This window comes from Cotesia typhae, unplaced genomic scaffold (genome assembly GCF_013202065.1).
Source record: "Cotesia typhae breed Kobodo isofemale line unplaced genomic scaffold, CoteBio_Ctyphae contig_20, whole genome shotgun sequence".
NCBI lineage: Eukaryota > Metazoa > Arthropoda > Insecta > Hymenoptera > Braconidae > Cotesia > Cotesia typhae.
Genome location: NW_027423725.1, coordinates 6,634,302 through 6,652,258, shown reverse-complemented (window position 1 = coordinate 6,652,258; position 17,957 = coordinate 6,634,302). Strand labels below are relative to the sequence as shown.

General features: G+C 37.1%; 1 protein-coding gene across 1 annotated transcript; it reads left to right on the top strand.

The window, feature by feature from the left end:
* LOC141537921 (uncharacterized) lies at positions 1–2,028 on the top strand. The gene is made up of 2 exons (XM_074259126.1): positions 1–1,138; positions 1,229–2,028. Exons 1-2 carry the CDS (start codon positions 1–3, stop codon positions 2,026–2,028), a joined length of 1,938 nt encoding a protein of 645 aa, XP_074115227.1.
* Positions 2,029–17,957: the final 15,929 nt, after the last annotated feature.

The window sequence follows — 17,957 nt, the reverse complement described above, 5'->3', positions numbered from 1 at the left end:
ATGGCAGCTGTGGTATACATCAAGGTCCATCATCATAACTGCACTCAAGGAGCAAAGGTTACGCTGCTTTGCTTCAAAACCAAGGTAGCACCGTTAAAACAATTAACCATACCAAGGTTAGAACTCACCACTGCTCATATATTGGCTAAACTCATCGCTCATTGCCAGTCAATACTCAAGCTCAACAATGTGCCAACATACCTTTGGACCGACTCTGCAATTGCACTCACGTGGATACAATCGCATCCGTCTCGTTGGAAGGACTTCGTCAGAAATCGTGTGTCACAAATCCAAGATCTAATTCCAGATGGCCACTGGAAGTTCGTTCCTGGCTTAGAAAATCCAGCAGACTATGCAACAAGAAGATTGACAACCCTCCAACTCAAAAGTCATCAACTATGGTGGACTGGCCCACCATGGTTACTTCAAGACTCATCGTCCTGGCCACTCATTAACACAAAACTCGACTCCAATACTCAACTGGAAGAACGGCCAGTAAAGGAACTCTACTCAACTACCAAGCCTCTAACACCAAGATGGTCAATCATGGACCGACCAATTCCACTACTCCGCATGTTACGAGCTACTGCAATATGTTGGAGAGTCCTGGACTTGATCAAGAAACGGCCAAACTCATCTCTAGCTCACCCCATTACCTCTATTGAGATCAAACAAGCTCTACAATTCTGCATCAAAGAAACTCAACGCACTCATTTCCATTCAGAGCTCAAAATGATCAAAAATCAAGCATCATGGCCAAGAGATCATCCATTTGCACGATTAACTGCCTTCCTAGACACCGAGGGCATCATTCGTGTAGGTGGACGTCTGGAAAACGCACCAGACTCTGATCAACTTAAGCATCCTGCCATTCTGCCTCGTGATGCTGCTCTTTCCAAGCTCATAATCTCTGATGCTCATCAGTGTACCATGCATGGTGGAACTCAACTCACACTCACATATACTCGCCAACGGTACTGGATAATAGGTGGACGCCAACCAGTACGAACTCAAATACTCAAATGCCTCAAATGTGCTCGACACCGAGGAATTCGTGCTCAACAACTCATGGGACAGCTCCCAGCTCCAACTGTCACACCAGGATCAGCATTCGCTCATACTGGAGTGGACTATGCAGGTACAGTGCAAATCAAAACAACCAACATGCGCGGATCACGTACCTACAAGGGTTAGATATGTGTATTTGTATGCCTGACATCATCTGCAGTTCATCTTGAACTCGTCAGCAACTACTCATCCTCTGGATTCATTGCAGCACTTCACAGGTTCACCAGCCGTCGTGGACTGTGCACAGCACTCTACAGCGACTGTGGGACAACGTTCCAAGGCGCCTGTGCTGAACTCAAAAGGCTCTTTACTCAAGGAACTCGGGAATCATCAGAAATATTTGACGCACTCACAGTCAACGAGATCATCTGGCATTTCAACCCCCCAGCTGCTCCACACATGGGTGGAAAGTGGGAAGCAGCTGTGAAATCAATGAAACATCACCTCACTCGAACAATCGGAGAATCATCATTCACGTTTGAAGAATTTACGACCCTTCTGCACCAGGTGGAGGCGATTCTCAACTCACGACCATTGGAATCGCTCTCACAAGATCCCCAGGATCTTTCAGCACTCACTCCAGGTCACCTACTCATTGGACGTGCACTCAACGCTATTCCAGAACCATCACTACTCGAACTCAACATTGCCAGACTCTCCAGGTGGCAATTCATTCAACAACGGATCCAATGCTTCTGGAAGCATTGGTCCAACAGTTACATTCAACGACATCTAGCTCAGACCAAGTGGCACCGGGCTTACAACAACATCACCATTGGGTCACTTGTCCTCCTGACTGACGAACGAACTCCACCAACTCGCTGGCCGCTGGCCAGAGTCACTGCTGTCCACCCAGGCAATGACGAACTCATCCGAGTGGCAACCATTGAGACAGTCAACGGCACTCTCACTCGTCCAATCACCAAGCTAGCTGTATTACCACTGGCTCCAGAACTATGACTCATCACCACCAAGTGCTCATCACTACTGAGATCATAATCAGCAACCCTGTTCCTGATGGCGGGCGGAATGTTGCGGAATCATTCAAACCTTCCCGCAACAAACTGGTAGCACCGAGGCGCCGCTACACAAGCGCCCTCGGGTGTCCTACCTCAACTCAACTGGCTCACCGGCAAGCAGCCATACTCCTCATAACACGTGCTAATTGTACAGCGTACACACGCATTTACCGTGACCAGTGCATTTCTTTATGTATTTACAAAATCATCAAGCTCATCCACTCAACTTTACTGAAGCTAACTACAGCATCGCTACTCATCTTTATTCACCAGAAATCATTGGCAACTCAGGTACAATTAAGTATTTATTGTAAATCATCTGAGATCACTTTATCACAACCTATATTCTCATGTTCCCTCTCTCTCTTACTCATTGTCACATGGCTACCCATGTGTCGCTCTTTCTCATACATATGTATAGCAGCCACCTACACTTTCCACCTAGCAACAATCACGTGTTACAATTGTTAATAGAAATTCGTCATCCTGCGGCAAAATTTTAATATGACAAAATATGACCTGCATCGATGTATATATATATAAAAAAATTATGCATTGGATTAATTCTTTTATATTCTTTTCTTACAAAAAAAAAAAAAATTCGCTCGTGATCTCGCTCGTGGTCTTGCTCATGATCTCGCTCGTGATCTCGCTCATGATCTTGCTCGCGGTCGCGCTCGTGATTTCGCTCGTGATCTCGCTCGTGGTCTTGCTCGTGATCTCGCTCGTAATCTCGCTCATCATCTCGCTCGTGATTTCACTCATCATCTCGCTCGTGATTTCCTCGTGATCTCGCTCATGATCTCGCTCATGATCTTGCTTGTGATCTCGCTCATGATCTTGCTTGTGATCTCGCTCATGATCTCGCTCATGATCTTGCTCATGATCTCGCTCGTGATCTCGCTCATGATCTTGCTCGCGGTCGCGCTCGTGATCTCGCTCGTAATCTCGCTCATGATCTCGCTCATGATCATGCTCGTGATCGCGCTCGCGGTCGCGCTCGTGATTTCGCTCGTGATCTTGCTCATGATCTTGCTCGTGATCTCGCTCGTGATCTCGCTCGCGATCTTGCTGGCAGTCATGCTCGGGATCTTGAAGGCGATTTCCCTGTCAGTGATGATTGGGATCTTGTTGAGAGTCATGCCCGTAATCTTGATGACGACCATGCTCGCGACCTCGCTGGCAGTCTTGTTTATAATTTTGCTGAGAGTCATGCTCGATATCTTGCGACGATCATGCTCGCGATCTCGCTGGCAGCTATGCTTATGAAAAGACTTTTTTTGAAGAATGTTCAACTCCCCATAATAATATGATCTAGTCTAAATATCCTGATAAATCGTTTGTGAGGTACAAAGTTCAAAATATTCAACATCAATTTTAATTTAATATTAAAAATGTCTGATCAATTCGTATTCTAAAGTAAATCATAGAATTCAAAAACAGCGTTGAATGCTGCCAACGCCGTGAAAATCGATTTATTTATTCAAAAGTGATTGCAGTTTGAAAAATCAAAGAATGATGTTTTATTAAAATTTTATCAGACTTTTGAGCTTGAGCTCAAAATCATAGAACAGCTAACTCTTTGAGCTCGAAGATGTTAAACACGTCATAAGTGCAATTTTAAGCGCTTAGGTATGGAATTAGCGGGAAGTTGCCGGGATAGCCATCAGGGTAAAACGTTTTCCTAATTTTTTATAAAAAAGTTAATCAAAAATTGTAATCGCGGTAAAGCGGAACCGAAGTTACAAAGGATGGTTGACAGAGATATTGATATTAGCCAACAAAGATGTTGGTACCTTCCTAAATTGGTACGGTTTTCTTGAATTGATCGACTGTTAGGTGTAATTAATAGGAAAAATAATTCTCTATAAAAAAGTCTCTACAGGTATTAAATTACGTTGATTATAACTGAAGTAACGCACGATCGTTTACAGTGAAATTGACATTAGCCTACAAAGATCTTGGGGGAGCCTACAAAGATCAAAAGGGAGACCTTTTACAAGATAAGAAGCAAGGTATTCAACACGATCACCAGCAAGATCATGAATATGATTGTCAAAACAATTATCAGCAAGGTTTTTATTATGATGATTAGTCACGAGTAGGATTGTGAGCGAGACGGTCTGAAAGATCAGTAGCAACATCCGAGTAAGATTACCAGCAAACTATTGAATCAGATAACCAGTTAAACTAGTTACAAGATCACCAACATGACCACTAGCTCAATCTATGGCAAGATTTTGAGGATGATCACTAGCGAGATTTCGTGTAAGATCACTAGCAGGTCTTGAACAAGATCACTCGCTAGATCTTCGAAGAGACTATCAACACAATCACCATCAACGCTAACAGTACGATCGATAGTATCATATTAACCAGCACGATTTTCAGCAGAATGATCGGTAGAAGCAACGAAGACACGCAACGAATTGGTCAGCAGAACAGACAGAAATATAATCCGTAAATCTGTTGGGACGATAGTCAGCAATACCACAGGCAAATTGATCTGCAAAATTGAACTGAAAAAAATTTTAAGTTTATTGTTCGGTGGTTAAACACTATTTTTTATTTATTAACTGCCTTTAACTAAAAGATAATTCTCATTTTTAGAAATAACAATTTTTTTTTTTAATTTTTACGGTTTTTCTTTTAAATTTTTGTTTTTGGATTTTTCAAATTATATCAGAATAAAGTCACACATCTTTTGAATTGTGATTTTGTCAATTGATGTTCTCTTTCTGAATTATGCAATGCAAATTCTGAAACAAAATGGTCAATAGTTATATACATATGTTTATAAGTTCTTAAACTTTTCAAAGGAAATGTGAAATTATTTACTTTCAATAGCTTCAAGTATCTCAGCTGCTACAGGATCCTTGTAAATACTAGTAAGGGTCATGTGTTTCAGCTGCTCTGAGCCCACGATACTTTTTAATAGGCGTCGAATCATCTCTTTGGGATTATTCTTAAAACGCAGAATGTCTTTCAATTCAATGTATTCCAAGAATACACCACTTTTTTTAATTAATTCGACTTTATCATAATTTAGAGTCGTCGTAGGCACAGTAGTCGTACGTATAAAATAGAATGAAATATAATTCCAAATTGAGTTGAAAATTACTTTAAAAGTCATTCCAAAAGACATTAAACGTTTAGTCGTAGTAATGCCAGTAATAGGACTATCTTCAACAACATTATAATTAATCCTAGAAGTTGTAGTCCTATTTTCAGCAACAGCAGTAACCCTAGTTATATTTTTAGTTGTCATACTAGTAGTAGTAGTAGTAGTACCAGTAGTAGTAGACGTAATAGCAGTCAGAGCAGTTGTAACAGTCGGAACATTATTTGTTGAGTTCAAATAAATTTTAGAAGTTGTAGCAGTAGCATTTAGAAGATTTTCAGCTGAATTATGAACATTTAATGAGTCGTCAGCACGAAAAATTGAATAATTAATTGTATCAAGATGATCAAGAGAAGTTTCGGAGTCAGAGTTTGAAATCGTTGAGCCGGAACCACAATGTGAACCACCAGAAACATTGCCGCCAAGAATATCGACAGTCACACAGCTAGAATCTGGAGAAGCTTGGATGCAGGCACCCATAGTTAAACTGTTCTTAACACGGCCCGTGATAGTTCCCCAAGTATTAACTATAAAACTTTCTAGCCAATCAATATCTTCTGCAAATGATTGAACAAGAATTAGTCAAAGAAATAAATCAATATTTAACAAATACAATAGTCCAAAATTTACCGCTCTCAGCGATGATCATAGCTGATATGAATTTTCTCCACCATCGAACAGTCACGCGATTGAGTTCGTATCGCTTATTAATTAATTTTGACTCAATGACACTTGTTCTTTTTTCTTTAGGCCAGGAAATAAGGGCATACATTTTCAATAAATGTAATTATGAGGTTTATATAAAGTGAACTTTTCACAAATATCAAACGATAAAGGCGATTAAAATAACATAAGAAAATAGAAACGTCAAAACAAAAGATGAACTATTGACACTATTAATAATTCTTGCAGTTAACTAAACGTTGTCATTATTACGACTAACCGTAATTGATTTTCGAATGCTGGTGAACAAATCTATAAGTTTTTTTTTAAGGTAGATTAAGAAAGGATCTCTATTGGATTTAAGGGGCACACCTAGTGTGAAATTTCGAAAAAGTCGATTTTTTTTTTTTTTTCATATTTCGGTAGATTACACCTTTAAAAATAACATATTAAAATTTCAAATCGATATCTCAAATAGTTTTTGAGTTATAACATTTTAAAGAGCAGCCGCTCGGCAGCTAGAGTGTCATTAGCTGCGAGACGTACCTGAAGTATTGTTCAGAGTCTACTGTCTCTTCCAGCCCCTATAACACGATTCCAGTTTCTATTGTTTATACCAGGCTCTCAGGTATACAAAAATATATCATTATAATAATTTCTAGAAATTTCTAGAAATTTTTCGTTTACTGCCACGTAAATTATTTTCGGAGCCAGACACATTTAGTCTCATTGTGATCGTTGTATCGAGCGCATCATAATTTTACACGTGCTATTTTCTTGAAAATGAGTGATCAATCTTCATATTCAAATAAAAAAGGAACTCACAATGTTCCTAAGCATCGATCAATTGCGAAAAAACGCAAGTTTACCGGAAATAGATTTACATTTGAGCAATCTACTGCGAATACCAGTACGTCCGCAGAAAAGTTATTACAAAATAATGACAATAATGTTGTGATTGACCCATCTCATGGATATTGTATTTTGCAATTTTTATCAGTTTTTAGTGCAATTAGTAATTTAGTGGCGTGTAAAACCTGTCAAAAAAAGTTACTTTCAATCAAGCATGTTCAAGAGGCCTAGGGTTCAAAATTGCTATTATTTGTGAATGTGGCAATTCGTATATTAATTCTGGACCAATGATTAATAACGCATTTGAAATAAATAAACGTATTGTTGCTGTGATGCGTCTATTGGGCATCGGAATAAATGGGATAAATCTTTTCTGTGGATTAATGGATTTAGCATGCAAATTTTACGACCAAACTTTTGCGGGATGTTTTACGAATTTACAGATTGCAGCCGAAACTGTTTGTAAGCTCAGTATGCAGCAAGCTATAAATGAAGAAAGAGCTTACATTAAAGAAAGAAAATTCGGAGAAAAATTTGACTGTTAGCGGCGATGGTACCTGGAAAAAACGTGGCCATACTTCCCGTTTTGGAGTAGTTACGCTGGCAGGAAAATACAGCAAGAAAATTCTTGATTCATGCGTAAAATCTACATATTGTCAGAGTTGTGTTTTTTGGAAGAAAAAAAAAGATAGCGAACCTGAAGATTATGAGGAATGGCTATCATTACACGATGAAGAATGTGATGCCAATCATAAAGGATCTGCCTCAAAAATGGAAGTGGATAGTGTAAAAGACATGTTTGGTCGTTCCATTAGTAAATATGGTGTAAAATATACCCGCTATATTGGTGATGGTGATAGCGCTACCCACAAAGGACTTATAGATTTGAATCCTTATGATATTCCTGTTGCTAAATTGGAATGCTATCTACATGTGAAAAAAGAATGGGAACACGTTGCCGAAGTGTAAAGAACATTAATAAGAAATTAGGAGGAAAAAGTAAAACATCACAAAAGTTAACTGTAAATTTTATAAATAAACTCCAAAAATATTATGGTTTAGCAATTATGAGGAATCAAGATAATGTAGATGAAATGTATAAAGCAATCTGGGCAACATTTTATCATTTCTGTTCAACTGACAAAAACCCAAATCATAAAAATTGTCCAGAAGGCGCTGAAAGTTGGTGCGCTTATCGCCGCGCGGAAGCTGAAGGAATCACTAGTACATTTAAACACGATTACCTCCCACTGGATCCAGAAGTACAAGAAGCTATAAAACCTATTTATGAAGACTTATCTCGATATGAATTGCTTGATAGATGTAAAGGTAACAATACTCAAAACAACAATGAAAGCTACAACGGTTTACTTTGGCACTTTTCACCCAAGCATCTTCATAATGGCTTCAAAACTATTGAATTGTCAAATAATTTTGCAACTGCAATATTTAATGACGGTTATTCGTCAATTTTGAAGATATTCAATGTAATGGGAGTGATAGTTGGACCTGCAGCAAGAGATTTTGCGGCTCTTAAGGACGACACGAGAATACGAATCGCTGATTATCGCCAAAGGGCTTCTTCAAAAGAAGGTCGATCATCTCGAAGAAAAGCTTCTTCAGCTGAACAAGCCCTTTTCGAAGAAGAGGAAGGTGTATTATATGGCCCTGGAATAGCAGATTAGCTGTAAATATGATTTTAAACCACTTATAACAGTGGAAACGATCATTTTATCTTTAAACGCGTTTTTCTCGAAACAGCATTTTCCGAATTTGCTGCAGTGATTACTCAAAAACAAATGATCCGATCACTATCGAATTTTTTTTACATGTTCTATATATTGTCTGTACAATGACCTACGATAAAAAAAAAAAATCAAAAATTGACAATATGGCGGCGTTTTAAAAAAAATAGTCGAATTTTACCTAAAATTTTGGTCGTTTGTGGCCTGCGAAAATTCGATTTTTGATCAGATCAAAAAATCGATAGGTCATTGTACGGAGAACTATATATAGAACATGTAAAAAAATTCGATAGTGATCGGATCATTTGTTTTTGAGTAATCACTGCAGCAAATTCGGAAAATGCTGTTTCGAGAAAAACGCGTTTAAAGATAAAATGATCGTTTCCACTGTTATAAGTGGTTTAAAATCATATTTACAGCTAATCTGCTATTCCAGGGCCATATAATACACCTTCCTCTTCTTCGAAAAGGGCTTGTTCAGCTGAAGAAGCTTTTCTTCGAGATGATCGACCTTCTTTTGAAGAAGCCCTTTGGCGATAATCAGCGATTCGTATTCTCGTGTCGTCCTTAAGAGCCGCAAAATCTCTTGCTGCAGGTCCAACTATCACTCCCATTACATTGAATATCTTCAAAATTGACGAATAACCGTCATTAAATATTGCAGTTGCAAAATTATTTGACAATTCAATAGTTTTGAAGCCATTATGAAGATGCTTGGGTGAAAAGTGCCAAAGTAAACCGTTGTAGCTTTCATTGTTGTTTTGAGTATTGTTACCTTTACATCTATCAAGCAATTCATATCGAGATAAGTCTTCATAAATAGGTTTTATAGCTTCTTGTACTTCTGGATCCAGTGGGAGGTAATCGTGTTTAAATGTACTAGTGATTCCTTCAGCTTCCGCGCGGCGATAAGCGCACCAACTTTCAGCGCCTTCTGGACAATTTTTATGATTTGGGTTTTTGTCAGTTGAACAGAAATGATAAAATGTTGCCCAGATTGCTTTATACATTTCATCTACATTATCTTGATTCCTCATAATTGCTAAACCATAATATTTTTGGAGTTTATTTATAAAATTTACAGTTAACTTTTGTGATGTTTTACTTTTTCCTCCTAATTTCTTATTAATGTTCTTTACACTTCGGCAACGTGTTCCCATTCTTTTTTCACATGTAGATAGCATTCCAATTTAGCAACAGGAATATCATAAGGATTCAAATCTATAAGTCCTTTGTGGGTAGCGCTATCACCATCACCAATATAGCGGGTATATTTTACACCATATTTACTAATGGAACGACCAAACATGTCTTTTACACTATCCACTTCCATTTTTGAGGCAGATCCTTTATGATTGGCATCACATTCTTCATCGTGTAATGATAGCCATTCCTCATAATCTTCAGGTTCGCTATCTTTTTTTTCCAAAAACACAACTCTGACAATATGTAGATTTTACGCATGAATCAAGAATTTTCTTGCTGTATTTTCCTGCCAGCGTAACTACTCCAAAACGGGAAGTATGGCCACGTTTTTTCCAGGTACCATCGCCGCTAACAGTCAAATTTTTCTCCGAATTTTCTTTCTTTAATGTAAGCTCTTTCTTCATTTATAGCTTGCTGCATACTGAGCTTACAAACAGTTTCGGCTGCAATCTGTAAATTCGTAAAACATCCCGCAAAAGTTTGGTCGTAAAATTTGCATGCTAAATCCATTAATCCACAGAAAAGATTTATCCCATTTATTCCGATGCCCAATAGACGCATCACAGCAACAATACGTTTATTTATTTCAAATGCGTTATTAATCATTGGTCCAGAATTAATATACGAATTGCCACATTCACAAATAATAGCAATTTTGAACCCTAGGCCTCTTGAACATGCTTGATTGAAAGTAACTTTTTTTTGACAGGTTTTACACGCCACTAAATTACTAATTGCACTAAAAACTGATAAAAATTGCAAAATACAATATCCATGAGATGGGTCAATCACAACATTATTGTCATTATTTTGTAATAACTTTTCTGCGGACGTACTGGTATTCGCAGTAGATTGCTCAAATGTAAATCTATTTCCGGTAAACTTGCGTTTTTTCGCAATTGATCGATGCTTAGGAACATTATGAGTTCCTTTTTTATTTGAATATGAAGATTGATCACTCATTTTTAAGAAAATAGCACGTGTAAAATTATGTTGCGCTCGATACAACGATCACAATGAAACTAAATGTGTCTGGCTCCGAAAATAATTTACGTGGCAGTAAACGAAAAATTTCTAGAAATTTCTAGAAATTATTATAATGATATATTTTTGTATACCTGAGAGCCAACAATAGAAACTGGAATCGTGTTATAGGGGCTGGAAGAGACAGTAGACTCTGAACAATACTTCAGGTACGTCTCGCAGCTAATGACACTCTAGCTGCCGAGCGGCTGCTCTTTAAAATGTTATAACTCAAAAACTATTTGATATATCGATTTGAAATTTTAATATGTTATTTTTAAAGGTGTAATCTACCGAAATATGAAAAAAAAAAAAAAATCGACTTTTTCGAAATTTCACACTAGGTGTGCCCCTTAACACTCTAGAGTACCGTAGCAAGGTGCTCCAGGTGCAGCTTCCGGACTTGTCCTGTTGGGCGTGTAAACAACATCCGGAGACGCTTATGCACCTTTTGTCAGCATGTCCTGTGCTGGCGAGAGGTGCATATATTCAGCGTCACAATGCTGCCCTGAGAGTACTGTACTACTAACTTCGTCATTGCTACGGTATTGAAGTGACACCAGTGCTGCCTTATCTGCCAGGAGATATTCCCCAGGTTGTTGACAATGACAGTTGCAGAATCTATTGGATCATGCCATTTGCAACAACCCGGCGGATAGACCACAACAAACCTGATATTGTGCTCTTCCACAAGGCCACTCGTAACATTTCTATTTTTGATTTTTTTCCAATTTTTCAAAGTAAAGTAAGTTTATAAGGTATTTGCTTTTAATTATTCGAAAACTAATTTATTCCAGATGTCATTAATCCATATCACATAATTGTATACTTTGCTCAAGAGAATTAAATTCTAAATAAAAAATATGGAATCGCTTAAAGTGGCCACAAACGGCACATCTACCCTATTCATACTAGAAATCTATATTATATTTATACTATAAATCCATATTATATTTATACTATAATGTAGCAAATAATTTTAACAAAACGGCTGTAACAGTAAAACTGTTTCTTTAATGGACTAAAATGAGTAATATTAAAGCTATCTCCACTTCTAGGTAGTGAAAATTTAAGCTTAATAAAAGAGCTTTATGATAAAACTTACTGATTTTCAAAATTTCAAAATCTTGTCATTTCCAAACTACTTGCCCGATTTAGCTCATCTTCGAACTTAACCTTGCTATTTAAAATTATATTCGAAAAATATAAATCAACAATATTAATCTCTCAGTGCAATCGATGCGCCTGTTGGCGTTGTTGTTTATTTACTCTTAATCTGTTAAATGTGAGTCGGCGTGATCGTTTGTTCTAATCTTCTTTCTTGATTTCGCTTAGCTCGTGCATCTTCTGATTGATCTTGATGCAATCACGCCATGCTATCACGTGCAACAGTATTGTCTTGCTCGATTTCTTGTGCGCTTCTTTCAACTCTTGCATTCTGCATAGCTGTAGCGTTAAGTGTCTTACGGCCCAAAGAAGCCCCTCTAATGATGAAAAAATGTATAGTGTGATTATTTATATTTTATTTAAGTTATACCTTCCTAGGATAGGTTCACCATAGAATAGAACTAAAAATATATATCTTTACTCAAATAATAAAATATAGATTTCAGTGAAATAATACCCGTTGAATTGATCTTAATATTCATCTTTGATTACAGCATTTTCATGATTTAACATTTTTTTCATACGTCAAAAAAATATAACTTTTAACGCATATAGATAAGTACACACACATTTTTTTTATTTAACCTACTTTTTACGATATTCCTCTTTCGGAATAACAGTGTAGTCTTCAAATCAAAAAATTAGGAAAACGGTTGACCCTGAAGGCCATCCCTGCGACTTCCCGCTACTTTCGTAATTAAGCGCTCGAAAGTGCACTTATTATATTTTTGAGCTCTTCCAGCTCAAAAATCTAATTTTCGTGTAGTTATGAGCTCTCCGAGCTGAAAAGTTTGATAGGAGTTTATTAAATCAATGTTTTTGGAATTTTCAAATCGTGATAACTTTTGAATGGATCAACCGATTTCCACGCGGTTGGCGGCATTCGACGCAGTTTTATCATGCTCATAAGTTATTTTCAGGTTTTAATTGATCGAACCGAAAATTTCAGAGTAACCCCGAAAAAACACTTTTTTCGGTTTTCTTTCGTTCACGATAACTCACGAACGAATTAACCGATTTCGACCGGACTTGCAGCAATCGACGTGGTTTTTTGATGTTAAGAGCTGATTAGTTTTTGGAATTTATCGGTAAAGCCGTTTGAAAGTTATTCCAAAAAAACCACGTTTTAAAAAATTTTTTTTGGTAGTTTTTTTACAATTTCTCAAAATCTACTGGTCCGAATCGGTTCAAATTTTTAGGAAATCTAAGTTTGGTCAAGCCCTTTCGAATGGCACCAACTGCGATGAAATCGGTCAAGCCGTTCAAATGTTATAAAAGGGTCACACACACACACACACACACACACACACACACACACACACACACACACACACACACACACACACACACACACACACACATCCATACAGACATACGGACATCATCGCGGCAATAGTCAAGGAAGCTTCCTAGGACCTCAAAACGTCAAGATCTGATGAGAACTCGATTTTCGAAAAACGGGGTGAAACCAATTATTAACTTCCCGATTTTTGAAAATTTTCAATTTTCTTAACGGGAAGTTAAAAAAGGTGTGTGTGTACTTATGTACACGCGTTAGAAGTTATACTTTTTTGGCGTCTGAAGAAAAATTTCAAAAAACAAAACTGCAGTAAATATCGAAGAAAAATGTTACAATCAATCAACAAGATTTTAATTTTAGTTAAGTAAAAATAGCTGTACAGAAAAAATATACAATCATAAATTATCATGTGAACGGCCTAAATGTGTGTTTTAAATATTTTAAATTAACTAAGCTATATTCATAGGTTCTTCTGGTAACAATTGAATAGGTATGTGAGTGATAAGCGGTTTGTGGTAACTAAAACAGAATATACTGTGCTAAGTACTGTATATTCAGTTTTCTTACCTATGAGTTAAGTTAGTCATTTAAAGAAATATATATTATTAATTCTATTCTGCAGCCAACTTCATCATGTCGTTTTTTCGTGACATCCTGCGCGCGCTGGTCATAAATTCACTTTCATCCAAACGCACCAAAAGAAGTATAACTTCAATAATTATATAAATTATTCATGTAATAGAAACTACTATTTACAGCCCTTTAAGTTGATTTTAAATTCACTTAAGAACTACACGAAAATGATAAAATGATAATTGTAAACGTCACTACTGCGATCGATGTACAAACAATAATAATGGCTAAAATTTCCCAAAAAACTGAGTAAGAAGTAAGATACAGTTTATTGCAAGAGAGACAGGAGAACACTCCTATCCCTACTCCATGCTATTTACGGGGTAAAAAGTAACACCGGGAGACCCCTAGTAGGGATAGTTGATCAAGTGTTAATGGGGTCCCGTTTTGCCAAATTCCTCCTCTTGGAGGCAGCATCATAGCAAGTTCCGTTAACTGCAATTTTTTAAATACATTCGTAAAGTAAACATTATAAAGACATTATAAATTTCTTTAACAGTTATTCGAAAAAAAAAAAATTTTTATAATTTGTGACGTGGGAAAATTTTCCCACTAAAATTTCATATTCAAGATTATTTTTTTTCTTAAGTAGTAATTAGTCTAGAATGTTGGCCAAGCTGACGGAATGCGGAGATTTGACGCGCCTGTGTCGCCCTACGTGGTTTGCGGTCAGAAGGCGAAGCTCGAGGTAATTAAAAATTAAGCCGAACAGCGCCAAATTATCAAAATGAGTATGGATGGATGCGTCCGAAACGAATTTACTTGTAATTAAGAATGTGTGTGATAGAGAGAGCGAATGACAAAAGCGACCGAGCGAACCCGAAGTTCAGTTCGCAATCAACGACCGAGGAGACATCTGGAAGCGACAACGATCAACAAGGGAAACCCGAAACCGGAATGGAATCAGAATTGACCAATGACAGGACGTTGAATCACCGGGAGCGCACCAGGGCTCCATCTGAACGCCGACTGGCACACTGAATTGATTATCGACCAACCATCGACGATGGAAATTTATCCAACGACTGCTGATTGGACGCGCAGCTTGGTAGCTGCGCTAGCGAAAAACCACATGTTGCTGAAAAACGGAAAAGCCAAATAAATTCGGAGCCGGACACCGAAACGACTGTGGAACATTGTTAATTTTGTTATCACGATCCAAAAGTACAATTGAATCGATTAGTAATTATTAATTGTGAAATTCTGATCCGGACCCCGAAAAGCCACTGTCGAACCGCTGTCAATTTATTGGCACGATCCGAAATAAAATTAAACGATTAAGTATTTTTTTCTGTACAAAATTCAGCCGCTCCTTGGTGCATTGATTGAATTGACGATTTTGTTAATTGTGTGAGTTGATCGAGTCGAAGTTAGAAATTCTCTCGGGAATTATTGTAATTGTCAACCGACAAAAGTCGAGAATTCGACACACGTTTGGTCATTTCAACAACGGAAATTCCGGGAGGCCATCGCCGAGAACCTCTGCCGCCGTCAGCAACGCCGTGACCTTCTGCCTGGATTCACACCTTCACCGAGAAGTCGATTGGACTGGGGTAAGTGCGGTCGCAGTTATTATACACCTGGGTGACTTCACCGCGGTCCACGATTAAGTAGAGAGTTATGATTTGCAATTAGTTAATTATTTTTTTTTTATTGTTATCGAAAAATCAGATAATTACGAATTTTGTAATTAAGTCAAAAGGTAGAATTTTACCGAAATTCAGCAATTGCGTTGTTGAATTCCGGCTTCGCGGTGACGTCAGCCAGGTATTCGGTGCCAAAAATATTTAATCCGTTGTAAGGAATGTTGTGTACAGTGTCAATTTAATTGACCAAAGTTTGAGATTGCATGCCGAATAAAATTGGCGCGAACCCAGGGCCATCTACGAGCGTAACTAGGAACCATACCTCGAGCTTTGTCCCGCGTATTGCCCGGCGGGTAACAATAGTTACCGACAGTTCACTTACCCGCCGCAAATGATAAATGATCGATCGATTGTGACATCAATAATCAATATCCGATAAATCGATGCTATTGATAAATTCAAAATTGGTTGTTAAGAAAGAAATACGAAACCAGTTATAATCTTTTTGGTTGTTAATTTTTTTTGTTGAAATGGTATTATTGGTATTACGAAGAAAGCGAAACAGTTAATTTTATTTTTTTTTTAATTCATTATTGTGTCACGAAAGAACGTAAAGGCAAGTAACTTACTTTGGTCGACATTCAAAATTTGGTGATTTACGAAAGAAAAGCTAAGACGATTATTCTTTTTTTTGCTATTTTATTTATTTATTACATTTGAGAAAATCAAAATTCGGTTGTTACGAAGAGCAGTGGCGATAATTCGATATTTTTTTTTTTAAACTCGAAATTTGTTGCTAGGAAAGAAATACGAACCGTATAATTTTTTTTTGTTGTTAAGTTTATTTAAAAATGTAAAAATTTGTTATTACGAAAAGAAGGCTACGACAATTATATTTTGTTTTCTTGGAAATTCAAATTTGTTTGTTCCGAAGAAAAGCGACGATAATTAATTGCTTATTGCTAAATTCGAGGTATTGTTGTTACGAGACGATAAGCGAAACAATTTTTTTTTTTTTGTTTTTTTTTGTCTGTTATTTTCGTTCGAATTTATAATTTGTAGTAACGATAATAAAGCGAATGCAATTATTTTCCTTAATTCAAACTTTTGTTTGTTAAACGAATAAAGAAGAACTCATTATTTGTAATTTCGATCATATTCAGAATCTTTTTTTTAAAATTGAACAGTCCCGGCGCATTACTTGTTTCCTTGAGCTGTCTCTATTTTTCTATTCTCTGGTGGCAAAAATATTCCGCATCGATTTCTACACTCGCTCTACAAAATTTAGGATCTCTTCGACGTTGATCTGCCGCCCGACGACGATCAATTGCTGAATTCGAACCGCGGAACGTAAAGTTCCTGGCGCCCAACAAGCTACGAACCAGGTAAGCCAACATTTAGGTGGAACTCCCCGGCGCTGTCGACGCCAGCACCGTGAAGAAAAACCCATCATAAATTATAAAATTGATTAAATTATATTTTTCATAAATACAAAAGATACACGGAAAGAAAAATATGGGAACTATTGGTAACATGACATAAAATCCGAGGTCATTATATCCGCGACACTATATCCGCGTCATTATATCCGCGCGACATAAAATCTTTGGCGATATATCCGTGCTTTAATATCCTCGTGCTATTATATCCGCGACACTATATCCGCGACATTATATCCATGCGACATAAAACCCTTGGCGTTATCCTGGGTGGGGGTTGGAGGGCGAAGCCCCACAGTTGAAAAGCTGAAAGGCAGAGTGAGGACAGGAAAAAAATGAGACGGGGTCCGGAGGCGAAGCCCCCCAGTTGGAAAATTAATGACGTTATATATGAATATGATGTGGCATAATTCTACATTGGTATGTTGCAAGTGATCATTAAAACGTGTATATATTCATATTTGTAGTGATGATGGTGATGATGATAATAATGGTGATGATGATGATGATGATGATGATATATCCGCGACATTATATCCGCATTATATAATTTGTGGATATAACGTCGCAGATGTTTTTGTTTAAGGATATTATGTCGCGGATATATTGTCGTGGATATAATGACCTCGGATTATATGACGTAGAACCGAACTATTACCATAATTTTATAGGAACAGTTCCCAGGCAATTATAGGAACTTTTCCCAGAATTATGGGAACATTTCTCATAACGATGGGAATAGTTCCCAAAATGGTATAGGAACAGTTTCAATAATTACAGGAATGATTTCTATACATTTATAGGAACCATTCCTATAATATTATAGGAAACATTCCCCCAATGATATAGTAATGGTTCCTATATAATTATGGGAGCTAATCCATAATGGTATAGGAATCATTTCTATACCATTATGGGAATCATTCTAAAAATAAAATAAAAATTAAATCTTTGTGCGGAGTGAGTTCGAAATAATTCCTATAATAGATACACAGAAAAACAAAAATTGAGACTGCCACATGATTTTTTTTCCTGGGGCAGCCACATGATTTCCATTTGCAGCAATATAGTTTTTATGTAGTAGGCAATAATAGTTAAAACAACAATAATAATTGGAAAATAATCATAATCATAA